General features: G+C 55.4%; 4 protein-coding genes across 4 annotated transcripts; 2 read left to right on the plus strand and 2 right to left on the minus strand.

Moving 5' to 3' along the window:
• Positions 1 to 3574: 3574 nt before the first annotated feature.
• On the plus strand, positions 3575 to 4954 carry N657DRAFT_643749 (uncharacterized protein). The gene is made up of 2 exons (XM_062792615.1): positions 3575 to 4156; positions 4259 to 4954. The coding sequence occupies exons 1-2, from the start codon at positions 3782 to 3784 to the stop codon at positions 4529 to 4531; spliced, it is 648 nt and encodes a 215-aa protein (XP_062648743.1). The 5' UTR covers positions 3575 to 3781; the 3' UTR covers positions 4532 to 4954.
• On the minus strand, positions 4741 to 7018 carry N657DRAFT_343177 (uncharacterized protein). Its single transcript, XM_062786911.1, has 2 exons — positions 6822 to 7018; positions 4741 to 6739 (listed from the first exon to the last, which is right to left on the minus strand). Exons 1-2 carry the CDS (start codon positions 6861 to 6863, stop codon positions 5036 to 5038), a joined length of 1746 nt encoding a protein of 581 aa, XP_062648744.1. The 5' UTR covers positions 6864 to 7018; the 3' UTR covers positions 4741 to 5035.
• A 784-nt stretch (positions 7019 to 7802) lies between these two features.
• N657DRAFT_643751 (ATPase, V1/A1 complex, subunit E) lies at positions 7803 to 8662 on the plus strand. Its single transcript, XM_062792616.1, has one exon. The coding sequence runs from the start codon at positions 7985 to 7987 to the stop codon at positions 8501 to 8503; it is 519 nt and encodes a 172-aa protein (XP_062648745.1). The 5' UTR covers positions 7803 to 7984; the 3' UTR covers positions 8504 to 8662.
• Positions 8663 to 8985: 323 nt separating this feature from the next.
• On the minus strand, positions 8986 to 10940 carry N657DRAFT_570266 (uncharacterized protein; the record flags this gene model as incomplete). The annotated part of the gene is made up of 2 exons (XM_062788718.1): positions 8986 to 9603; positions 9666 to 10940. The coding sequence occupies 2 exons, from the start codon at positions 10938 to 10940 to the stop codon at positions 8986 to 8988; spliced, it is 1893 nt and encodes a 630-aa protein (XP_062648746.1).
• Between the last annotated feature and the right edge of the window lie 1128 nt (positions 10941 to 12068).

A 12068-nucleotide genomic window follows, 5' to 3' on the forward strand; every position in this document is an offset into this window, starting at 1 on the left:
AGCGTTGTGCCGATGGCCTAGACTTGATCTGGCGTTGAGCGGAGGAGGTCGCCTTTTGTCGCAGAACCTGGTTGGGCGTTGCCTGGATTGAGTTTGGTGTGCCCGCCGAGGCAAGCGAGGAATTTCACTCTCAATTTTTATTTGCTGGGAGTGGCATGCACTCTCGATCGTTGCCCTGTGCTTTGCTAGCAGAAAAGTGGGTTGAAAGTGCCAGTCGCCGACTCGGACAGTACGATGCGAGTTTTCCTCGAGGGGGACAACGTGCAACGCAATTTGAAAGAATGGGAAGAAGACAACCGTCTGATACGTTTCTGAACTGCCGCTTCCCTCCCAAGAACGAGCAGAAACGTCAAATGCCAGTTCTTGGCCGCACCTGGACCGAATGGGTTTGGTGACTGCAGAATGGTTGAAAAGAGGATAGCGAGGCGGTAGCACGTAGGCTGCGGGCCGCGACCACGCAGTTAAAGAAACGAAGGCGGGGAGTGGCGTCCCAGAAGTTGTACAGTGCGATGGGAACTGAGCTAATGGCAGGTGGGGTTTAAAAGTGGGGAAGTAGCGCGCTAATGTTGGCGCGTCTGCACGATGCTGGTTGCTTCGCGACGTTAGCCTGGGAGGAGGACAGAAAACAAAAGTAAATCTTTCTTTTGAGCATAGTGTGAAAACAGAATTTGAGTAGCGCTAACATTGCTACAATGTCTTTAGCTTCAATGCTGACTAGAAAGTCTCATCTTGGCAGCAAGACGCTTGGTAACACTGCAGTTGACATTGCAAGGTGTAGAGGGAGTTGCCCAGCTGTTCGCTCGTTTCCCGGAAGCGTGGACCCTGGTCGCCGGCTGGGACTCCACCCTTACTGGCTGACACAGTTCAGGAATTCGGCCTGTATACTGTGCTCAACAGCTCCAGTGCGGCACCGGAGATTGGCGACAAGGATAAGCTCTGGCCGGTGCAAACGGCCCTTGTGTCGGGTTCTTAGGGAAGGAGGTGTGGGGAGGAAAGCGGAGGAACGGTGTGTTTGGTTTCCGAGTCTTGGATTTCTTCGATGTTCCAGCTGAACTCCATTCCTGGACAACGTTGGATGGCAAGCACGAGGCAGAAGATCTCTTGCACTTCCGACGGGAGTCGTCTTTGACATAGAGCGGAGACGCAGATACTACCGTAGGCCGAGGAAACTCCCCTATTTATTGCGCGGAATGCTTCCGGCAGGTCTCTTGCGTCCGACAGACAGAAGTTCCTTGATGGCTGCGAGGCACATCGGAGCCTCCAGTTCGTCGAAGTCTGTGTGGGGTCCCAGCCCGTTGTTTTCGAGTCTGCAGGGGCGGCCTGTTGCTCATCGGCACGCGTTCGCCATCCGTCCCGCGAGCTCTCTGTGTTCCGTGCAGGCGATGATTCAGGGATGTTTGGCGTGCGGGAGCCATCAAGGCCAATGGAAAGTGGCTTGAATATCTCACCCATCGGACAATGAAGGTGTAGAAATGGGGCACGGACAACTATCCGTGTAGAATACGCCTTCACCCCGCCACCTTTGGGAGGTTTGGCTCAACAAGCTGGCAATCAGAGCTCAGCTTCCACTACAACGGCAGTGGGCCTCGTAGGTTCTCAAGTAGCATTGCAATTCACATCTGTGTCCGGTTCCTCGGATCGGTAGGTAATCAGATCATGCCCCACAGCCGAGTACGCTGGGCTGACCAGCTGAAGGCGGAAACGGGAGATGGCTGAATGCCGTTCCTTTGGTTTGGCGGCACACCTCTCAGCACGACGACAAGACGTGATGGACTCGAAAACAATGGCGACAGAGAGACTCAATCGAAGGTGTCCTCTCTGGCCCCTGAAGACCGGGGAGTTCACGGAAGGCTGGTATGCAAGGGTCAAAAGCGGGGATGACCGCTAGCGTGTGATTGCGCTCAGGCAGGATCTGCCAGCGCCAACACCATGTCCTGCGTGTCAAGGGGGCGTACTCACGTGTTGACTGAGGGATGCCTCATCCGTAAACATGTCTGTCATCAGAGGAGCGGACGACCGGACGAGGAGAGGGCGAGAATGGGAGCACCAGAACTTGTCTGCCATCATCAGAGATGAACCCGACGAGAAACCGTAGAGGTCTCGCCCACCAGAGGAACGCAGAGCAGTGGTCTTGGCCAGCTGCAGCCCCAGTGATAGAGCACAACTCAGAATATAACTCGACCATGTTTGAGGAATCATCGTCCAGTGCTGGGGTGGGTTTCTGTTCCAGATACGGCTATTTTTGGGCAATTCTTCCCTGGAAGATGGCTTTCGAATCGAGCGGTTCAAGCGGGTCGCGAAAGAATCGAGACTCGACAGAGAGGGCAGGTCAACTTCTCCTTATGGAAGCACACCGCACTACGATTGGCCAGTTCACGCACCGACCAGAACACGAGATCTTAACCCACTTGCTGAACCGATTTGCGAATGATTGGACGGTGGTTAATCTGGATCAGCTCCCTGACAAGGCTGTCACATTTTCTGGTTTCTGTTGTCGGAGAGTCGATAGCGTCTTCAAGGCCAGCAAAGCGATAAGCTACTGAAGGCATTCAAAGACCTCCCAATGGCTAACTGGACGACGGAGCGTAGAGATGCCGGGAGGAATTGGTCGTGACAATGGGACATGGCTTTGCGCGCAGTTTCGTCAAAGCTCTCTTGTTTTGTGTGCCCTTTTTTGGGACACTGTGGATGCGTCGGGTGCAGAGAAGTCATTCTGAATTCTGAGAGATGTTCAAGAAACTGTTGGGATGAACCGGACTGATGGGTCGCAGACAAAGCTCATGACATGAAGGCGACCTCGCCTTTTTAGCTTCTACACCCGTTCACTATACCCGCTCGATCTCCTCTTCGTGACCCCAAATCCCCTTGAAGTTCGCGAGAGCTGGCTAACCGCCGTGGTTTGATTGATGGGTCGGTTCTCCGCAGGCCACTGGCGCCCGGTGCAACGGGCGGACTTGGCCTGGGCGCCTCTGGCCGGTGCGGGGCCTCCTTCTCTCTGCCTCTCATTGCCGCCTAACCCCGGTCTCCCGACGCCATCTGAAACCGTTCCCGTCAGGGACCGTGGATCTGGTTGCCGCACAGGACAACCTGCCACAGGATGTGGCGAGCGCTTGACTACGCCAGTGAAGCAGAATCGCATGTTCCTGTCGCATTGTCCGTTTTCTTACCGATCGTTTTGGTCTGGTATCCAAGCAGAAATTGCAGCGTCGTAGATGCGACCCCTGCTCAGGCCCTCCTCGTCCCATTCCCAGATCTCTCGGTGTTCGTCTGCATTCGTCTCATTACTTCCGACTCGTTTGCTTGCTGCCAGACGAAAGAAATATCCCGTTTACCACGGTAATATTAGCAATCGGCTTCGGGGCTCGAGCTTCGTTTCTTTCTTTCGCTAGCTGGTTCCGTTATTCCTTTCCTTCTATATCGACTACTTCGCCTCTTGTGGGGAACTGCGATTCTCCGAGAGATCTTGTCGCCCATTGTCGTATCTATTTTCTCGATGTCTTGAACCAGCCAGCACCTTCGTTTCTCCTTCTCTTCGTTCGAGACGACCTTCATTTAATCAAACTTATTTCCTTTCTTTTTTTTCTCTTTCCACGCTGCCGGGATTGCCGGTCGATCTCGCTCGTTCATTCATTGTAAGGTGAACAATATACGACGCTGGTCGTCAATCGCTAGGTGTGCAAGGGCAAATAAGTGTGGAGGAGATAGGAACGGGCGTGACGGACACGAAGGATCATTATCTATAGCGACGAACGCCATGACGAACAAGATCCAACTGACCTACATGGTCTCCGACGGCCTCTTCCTGCTCATGGGCGTTTTCATCCTCGCCTTCTCCGTCATTGTCGGCAACATCAGGGACGAGGAACCATCAAATGGGAGACAGGCCGCAAGAAATCTCCTGTACAAGGAATTTCCATTGTCAGCGGGTATCGTCAACGCTGTCTTCATCTTCGCTACCTTCTTGGTCACGCTCCCCGGCCTCGCCACGTCCTCCCGCAAATGGATCAAGCTCGCCGGCTACCTGGTTGTGGTCTGCGCCATCTTCACCATGATCCTGGGCTTGTACTTGTGGATCTTGACGCTCAAGATCAGAGGAGACTTCGCGCCGCGTTTTGCCGCTCAAACGGACGTGGTCAGGAGTCTCATGCAAACCGAGGTCTGTCCGCTGTCACAACTACTACTACTATTACTACTACTACTACTACTACCAACTCATGATATATGATAAGGACAATCTCAACTGACCAGACGGGTATAGTTCTCGTGCTGCGGCTACTTCAACAGCTCGAGCCCGGCCTTCGTCACCGACGCGACCTGCTCCAGCAAGGCCGCTGCCGCCGTAATGCGCGGCTGCGCGGCCCCGATCACCGCATTCGCCAACGTCTTCCTCGACAACATCTTCACCGCCCTTTTCGGCATCGTCGGGTTCGACGTCGTCTTTCTCATGGCCACGGCCTGCCTGCTCAAAGATCGCAAAGAGCGGGAGCGGTTCCGCCATATCGACGAGAAGAACGGTTATGGGAGAATTTAGGGGCCTGGTTCGCCCGTTTATGAGGAACGAGGGGTTTGTGCTCGAGACCTGGTAGCGAGGAGCTTTGCTACGTTTGCACCTGTAGGGAGAGGACATCTGCATTGGGGGAGGGTGACTTGCCGAATAGGGCGCGTGGCTGGGTCCCTATCTCATGAAGGACAGCTTCCAAGTTCATGACCATGATCTTTCTTGGATTTGGACCCTGTACTTCCCGTACGGCGTGTAACAAGGTGTCGAGACCAGCCAGTCAGGGAGACCACTTGTCATATTCACTGTCACCAGGCTAATCACTTGGTTTGAGTCAAAAAGCTTATCATGACCCTCGTTCGAATGACGGCTGATTGCTCCATCCATAAATAAATGGTTCACGCAAAAGGTATCATATGTTCGTCCTGTGGAATGCTGGAATGACGGCAAGCAACTGAATCTCAATGAACGCCGTGCTACGCCACGCCAATGCTGATCCAAATCGAACAACTTGAACAAACAGATACAAGACTTCAATTACACTGGGGAATCATCCTCCCTAGCACTCCTTGGCCCTAGATCCTGACTTGACCTCGGGTCCAGCCCCATCGATGACCTTCTCTCAGAGGAAGGACCAGCTATCCCGGCTTCCAGGTCGTCTCTGTATGCAGGTGTTGCCCAGCTCACAGGACTTGCGCGCGGAGAATCCGTTCCTCCTGTTGACCTCGGCCTGTTGCCCCACCATCTCAGCCCGAAGATGTTACGGGCCACATCTTGGACCCCGCCTGACGCTTTTCGAACCGTATTCTTTCTGGCCGTAAAGCCTGGGAACCCAGTTGATTTCCGCCGCCTCCTGAAACTCCGCCCGGGCCTGGCTGGGTCAACAAGCGGGTCCGCCTCTTCGCCCACGTCGCCGTTCGGAGTGAGGTGGCGAGAGTCATTCGTCTCTCGCATTCCAAAAAGAACCGAGGAAGATTTGCTGCGGCCAGGTAAAGTAGTGGATCGGTGTCGACTAAAGGCGGGCGAAGCGGGCTCTTGTGCGCTGCGGTCCTCAAGCTCGTCCCAGATTTCGGCGCGTTCTACCCACCGAGACGAAGCCGCCTTCGTGGACCGGGCATACCGCCGCGGAGCAGGACGGGCAGCTGCCATAGAGACATCGGGAGATAGAGGCGGCGCGAATGTTCGATAGGTGGATTGTGTTGGAAGCACGCCCTGCCCTTCATCAAGGAGAGCGGAGCGGAGCGAGACCTCCTCCTCTTCTTCCTCTCCTTCTGTATCCTCGACAAGACCCAACCCAGGCGCCAACGTCGACTGCCCGACGCCCGGCGTATGCTGCTCGTCGCTGAGACGCCACGACAATGCGAGAACGCCAGAAAGGAGGATGACAGTTCCGAGAGCGATAAGACACGCGCGTAGAGGGTTGATCAAATCAGTCTGGCGAAAGTAGATCAGGCCGTCCAGGATCGCAATAATGTTATAGATGCAAAATATTAGTGGGTATAGAACGGATGTCGAGACCAGCTTGAGCCCCCGATGGAGATAGTAGAGCTGAGTGAGAGCGAGGGTGAGCAGGCCGAGGACAAGCATCCACGACTGCCAGTGGACAAACTGATTGTCGCCATCAGCAATCGTCCTGACGATCAACTCGACAGCCGATTTCGCGACCAAAAGAGAATGCGCCGAGAGGATGCCGCTTATGCATCCGTAGGAGAATCCTCGGGCGAGTCGAAACCGGGGGTCCTGCATTAGCGTCGTCAAGCGGCTGACGAGCTCAGTTGCAACAGCGAGTCCGATGACAGAGACAGCCTGCAAGGACATCCAGAGCACGAACGGCCGCCTCCCCAATAGGTCGAGTAGCTCGCTCAGCTTGTGGGCCGGCGACGGGATCGCTCCAAAGACAGCAATCAGGACGGCGCCACTGCAAACGAGCAATGTCCCCCATAATGACCATCTCGTGAACGGCTCTCCTAGGATGAGAGTGGCGCATATCGAGTTGAATACCAAGCCGGATGCCTGCAGGGTCGACAGAACGGGCAACGGGAGCATGGATATCTGCACTGAGCTTCCCACGACGTTGGATATGATGAACATGGCCATGCCCAGCTGCCACCGCCGCCTCCGGTAGGGCGGGCGCCTGACATCGTACGGCATCTTTTCGTCTTCGAGGATATGTGACTTTCGTTGGAGCGTGAGACCCAGGCTCTGAACACTGGTTGACAAAAGACCGACTATGATGCCGAGCTGTTGCATCGTTCCCCCATGTTAGCGACTGTCAAAGGATAGTTGACTGGGGCGGAGGTAAGGAAGCATCGGCTAGACTTACGGCTATGCTCCCGCTAGGAGAGATGCCGCCTATGAGCCCCATTGCGGCAGCAAGAGGCGAAAGGCCGTCACTATCGTAATCGCATGAGGAGGAGAACGAGTTGAAGATGTGACGGCTCGGTTGGGAAGGCGGTGGATGATGCAGATTTCGTGAGAGGGAGCTTTAAACGCTGGCCGGTAGGACTGGACGTGGTCGCTAGGATAAGGGGTTTAAGCCGCAGACTGGTTTGTTGGCATAACTCGAAAACGTTGATCAACAATGTTGTCGCCTCCGGGCTCGGGCGTAAAGAGAGCACGCTGCGTGAGCGCGGGCGGGCGCTCGTCGTCATAGACCACGCGGTCGCGGACTGCGATCATGCGGCGTTGGCGCCCCTGTCGTGGGGAAGCGGCCTTGAAAGCGGCCAGCACACACCAAGGTTGAGACAAAGGGCTCGGAAAGCCTCTCTCCAAATTGCCGTAAACCTGATAAGTGGTTGGACGAGGCCGCAAAAATGGTTGCACTCCAGACGGAACGGTGCAGAAACGACGCAGATGGTTAGACCTCGATAGCCGTCAGCCCTCAATGAACCCGGGCTGGAACAGCCGCGGGCCACTGACGCCAATTCAGCTGCCCGTGGCTGGTGACGCCGTCTCTCCGACAGCTGCCAGTGGCTCACGTGGACGCATTGTGTAGCTGTCTTGTATCTTATCATTTTCAATGTGGGGTAGTTGTGGCTAGTGCCTCGCTTCTGCTTTTGGCTGCCACCTGTGCCAGCGCCAAGCTTGGCTGCAGCAGGGACCCATGTCGGAGGGAGCTGCGTCAACGGCTGTTGGTTGACATCGCCGAAACACCACGCATGAACCGCCTGCTTTCCATAGTCCTCCGACCTTGACGCCGGGAACACTTTTCACATAAATCCGATCTCCTTCTGCCTCCGAACCCGTTTGCTTGCTGCGGAATCGCCAACAAGCTTCCCTACCGTCCCCTCTATCCGTCTCCTCCCCGAACCTTCCATTTCTTGCACAACCAACGCCTTGCTAAGCCCGCCCAAATAACCACTTCAAGATGTCGCAAATCCACTCCTTGTCCGACGACCAGGTGCGCGACTTTCCATACTCAAACTTGCCAAGAGCTCGTTCCTACTTTACCAACGGAACTTGCTAACATTCGACCTCCCGCCCCTCATGCAGGTCGGACAAGAGCTGCGCAAGATGACAGCCTTCATCAAGCAAGAAGCCACCGAAAAGGCGCGCGAGATTGAGATCAAGGCGAACGAGGAGTTCGCCATCGAGAAGTCCAAGCTGGTGCGCCAAGAGACGGACGCCATCGACACGGCGTACCAAAAGAAGTTCAAGCAGGCGACCATGTCGCAGCAGATCACGCGGTCGACCGTGGCCAACAAGACGCGGCTGCGCGTGCTGAGTGCCCGCCAGCAGCTGCTGGACGACATCTTCACGGCCGCCTCGGGGCGGCTCGGCGAGGCAAGCCAGGACAAGGGGCGTTACGAGGGCGTACTCAAGGGCCTGGTCCTGGAGGGGTTCTACGCCATGAACGAGCCGGAGCTGCAGATCCGCGCGCGCAAGGCCGATTACGAGGTTGTGCGTAGGGCGATCGACGCGGCGGCTGCAGAGTACAAGGAGAAACTTGACAAAGAGGTTACGGCGATGATTGATGAGGAGAATAACGTGCCGGATGGGAGGTAAGGATTACTTGAGCGTTTGTGAAGAGCTTGCCGTGGACCGAGCGCTAATGTGCATTAACCTGCGTCTAGCGCCGGCGGTATTGTGATTGTTGGCGGGAACGGTAAGATTGAAATCGACAACACGTTCGAGGCTAGGTTGGAACTGCTCAAGGAGAGCGCCCTGCCAGCGATGCGTGAGGCTTTGTTCGGCAAGAACCCCAACCGCAAGTTCCGCGACTGAGACGAGCCACTTGACCATTAGGGGCACTTGTATTCAATGCCATGAGTCGTCATGGGATAGATAAATGGGAATCACGCATGACGTCCTGTTGGGAATGACTTTGTGTCATGAACTCGGAGCAGAGCAGAGCCGAGCCAGGCGCAGACGGGTGGGTATCTCTAGGGTATGTATGATACAGGAGGTGAGCGCGATTATGGGACGAGCGGGTGAAATTCCGAATAGCATGGACCATAACCGCTGCCGCCGTGTTACTCGTGCCTCTGCTAAGGCGTCTTCGGATAAGGCGGTTCCGGTTTGGACAGAAACCTCTGCATAAACTGCTGCTGCTTCGGCCTCTCCGCTTCTTCCTCAACAGCATTGAGTCCAAATATGTCCTCCTTTGGAGGCGGCCTCGTCCGCACGACATGCTGCAGCTTGCGCTCGAAATCTCTGAGTTGAACGCGAGCTTCTAGTCTGGACATGTAGGCAGCGCCCTGCTCATGGATGTTGGACCACATGAACTTGACCCGATGCGCCAGCTCGTCGACCTCAGCGTTGTAATGCTTGGTGGCCTCCGAGCTGGTATCATCAGCGGGCGGTGATCCGTCACCAACAGCGACGCTCAGCATCTCTCCGAGGGCCAGCAGTTCAAAATAGTCCGTATTGCTGCGGTCGACGATAAACTCATCCGCCTGGTCAAGACGGTCGATGACGGAGCGAATGCTGAAGGTGTCTTGTGGCGGCGAGAACCCACGGCGAACGTCGTCGAAGACGAAGATGAGCGCCAATCTCCGGCGCAAGTCAACCAACTTTGGATGAAGCAGTGGGATGGAGGAGACTGCCTTCCAGCGGAGGGTGGCATCTTGAGCGAGGGAGTAAACCGAATCTCCAGCGTGGCCGCACTATATGGAGCCAATTATGGTTAGCAAGTCTGAACGTCCGGAGGTGTCAGGGGAGTCCTCACAAAATTGTTCCATGATCTCCATGGCACCGCCAGGGCAACTTGCAGAAGAGCATTTTGGAACTCTGCAGCAATCGCTTGATCATCGCGTACAACGTTGTCGATGCCGAGACGGAGAAGGATGGCCATGGTCCGTGTGAGCGGTCCGATCTTTAGAGCATGCGCTGTCTCGGTTAGGATGCGGAGAACAATTTCCAGACGAGTGCGACCCTGCTCTGAATACGGGGCGCCTCTTTCTGAACTCGGGTGGGATCCCGTCGCAACCGCTTGCTCGGAGGCTCCAAGATTTCGAAACAGCTTTACGACCAGATCTTGGTCCATGAGTCGTCCAATCTGATCAGGACAGACGCTAAGAAGCCGCACATATTCGTCTCGGAGATGCTTAGACTTTTCACGGGGCGCCTCATCCACGATCCATTGGAATATCTCATCGGGCAAGTCCTGCATCCTGCATTGCACATGGTAGGGCAATCCATCCTCGAAGGCCTCAGCTCTGTGCCTCTCGTCGGCAAGGAAGGCCCAAGCCCCAGTAGCTTGGGCCTTGGGAAAGGCTAGCCGGACTTCGATCCCAGTATTGCTGGGGAGACCGTCCTGCCCGTCAAAGAAGTACCACTCCTTCCGTCCGACGGTTGCCTCGGTTCGTTTTACCGCGCGCAGCAACTTCTCTCGGTTCCCTTCATCCTGGCTGCCTTCAGCATCAGACAGAATGCTTAGCAATGTGTCGTCAAGGCTGGCTTGGGCACCGCTGGCCACTCCCCCACCGCGCGTCGTCGGAGACCCCTGGGCCAGCAAGGCGGCCGTCCGCTGCTCACTCGCCTCGATGGCGTTGTCTGCGGCGGCATCCAGGAGAAGAGCTTTCATGTCATATTTGTGCTTGGCATTGTTGGTCAGCGGCGAAGAGTGGAATTCGAGCACCCTGCGCTTCGCCTTGGGCGTGGCGTAGATATTGGTCTTTTCCCTGGCAGGCTGAACTGGGAGGGTGCTGTCTGCAGGTTTCAAGAACAAATCAGGGAACTCATCGTCCGAGCTGAAGTCATCGCCATCCTCATCGTCCGAGCCTTTGATCACGGCGTTACGGTCCCTGACAGTTGATGTGGGTGCTGGCGGGGATGATGAGAGGAAGAGGGCAGGCGGCAGAGGTGATGATGATGGCAAAGGCGGGAGCGAGGGCGGGGGTGGAGTTGGCGAAGGCGCTGCTCTTGCACGCCCCGTCTGCGAGCTTTGCGTTGATTGTGATACCGGCTTGAAGAAGCTGGTGATGCTGCCGTTTTTCGCCATCCTCAAATCCTGATATTGTGGGATGGATTCCAGCTCGATATCTTGGCGTCTTGAAGCTGAGCTCGACGCGTCGCCTTGTGAGACCGCGTAGGACCCGGTAGCGCAGCTGTAATTTACGTGTAATACACTATGGACCAGCGGTGATCTGAAACACAGTTCATCCAAGTCAGCCAAGACGGGAACCGTTGACGGGGCGAAATTAGCCTGGACGAAGCGGGTGCACCTCACGGAGCTCCAAAATGGACCGTGTGCTTCGCCGCTTCCCCCTCGCGTTCATTGCTGACTGGCCATGACCGAGACAGAAAGGCCTGGGAGAATGGAAACGTTTTGTATTGTACCCATATGCGGACTTCTTGCGACACAGGTCAGCCAAACGATTGCCTGCTGAAATGGCTGAGACTCGTCGAAGGGCGTCTCGGATCGTGATCGATGCCAATGCGTGGTGCTCGGGCCCTGATTGGGCAAGGTCAACGAAATGGCCATCGCATCCTCAGAAAGGAATCCCGGTTTCCTGCCCAACCGGATCTTCATTGTCGTTGGTTATCCGTATCTTGCTACGGAGTACTCCGTACTGCGTAAAATGTATTAATGAGAGCAGCACAGCAATGTTGCCTCAAACTCGCCGCTTACTGTACCCCTAGACTTTGGTGGCTCAGTAGACGTTCCATTGATGACGACTGGCATCGCATTCCACCCGCACTTCTCGTCATCTTTCCTCAGCTGCTTCTTGGCTGTAGGGGTGGAAGGCAGTGACGAAACAACAATGCCTAAACAGAACTTCAACTTTCTGTAAGTCTGATGTTCAAGGGATTATGATATTTTCAACATCAGGGGAATCAAGGTTGTCGTCCCACATATGCCTTATCGGCCACCGGACTTCAGCCAAACCCCGAGGATGGGTAGGTGTTCCGGATTTCCTTACTCAGGCCCGCGACAAGACCGCCAACATCCCAATTTGGTCAGCGCTCTCTGGTCTCCGCCATTCACCCCACCATTCGTATGCATACGCGACCAACAAGCTGCTCTGGTCGGTTGCACAGGGACTCGAAGAGGTCTTTACCAGATGAATCTTCCGGAATAGGGCTGTCTTGATGTCTAGGAGAAGCCATTTCAAGAGCCTCAAAAAAT

Source organism: Parathielavia appendiculata (genome assembly GCF_033297405.1).
Source record: "Parathielavia appendiculata strain CBS 731.68 unplaced genomic scaffold N657scaffold_4, whole genome shotgun sequence".
In the NCBI taxonomy this organism is placed as follows: domain Eukaryota; kingdom Fungi; phylum Ascomycota; class Sordariomycetes; order Sordariales; family Chaetomiaceae; genus Parathielavia; species Parathielavia appendiculata.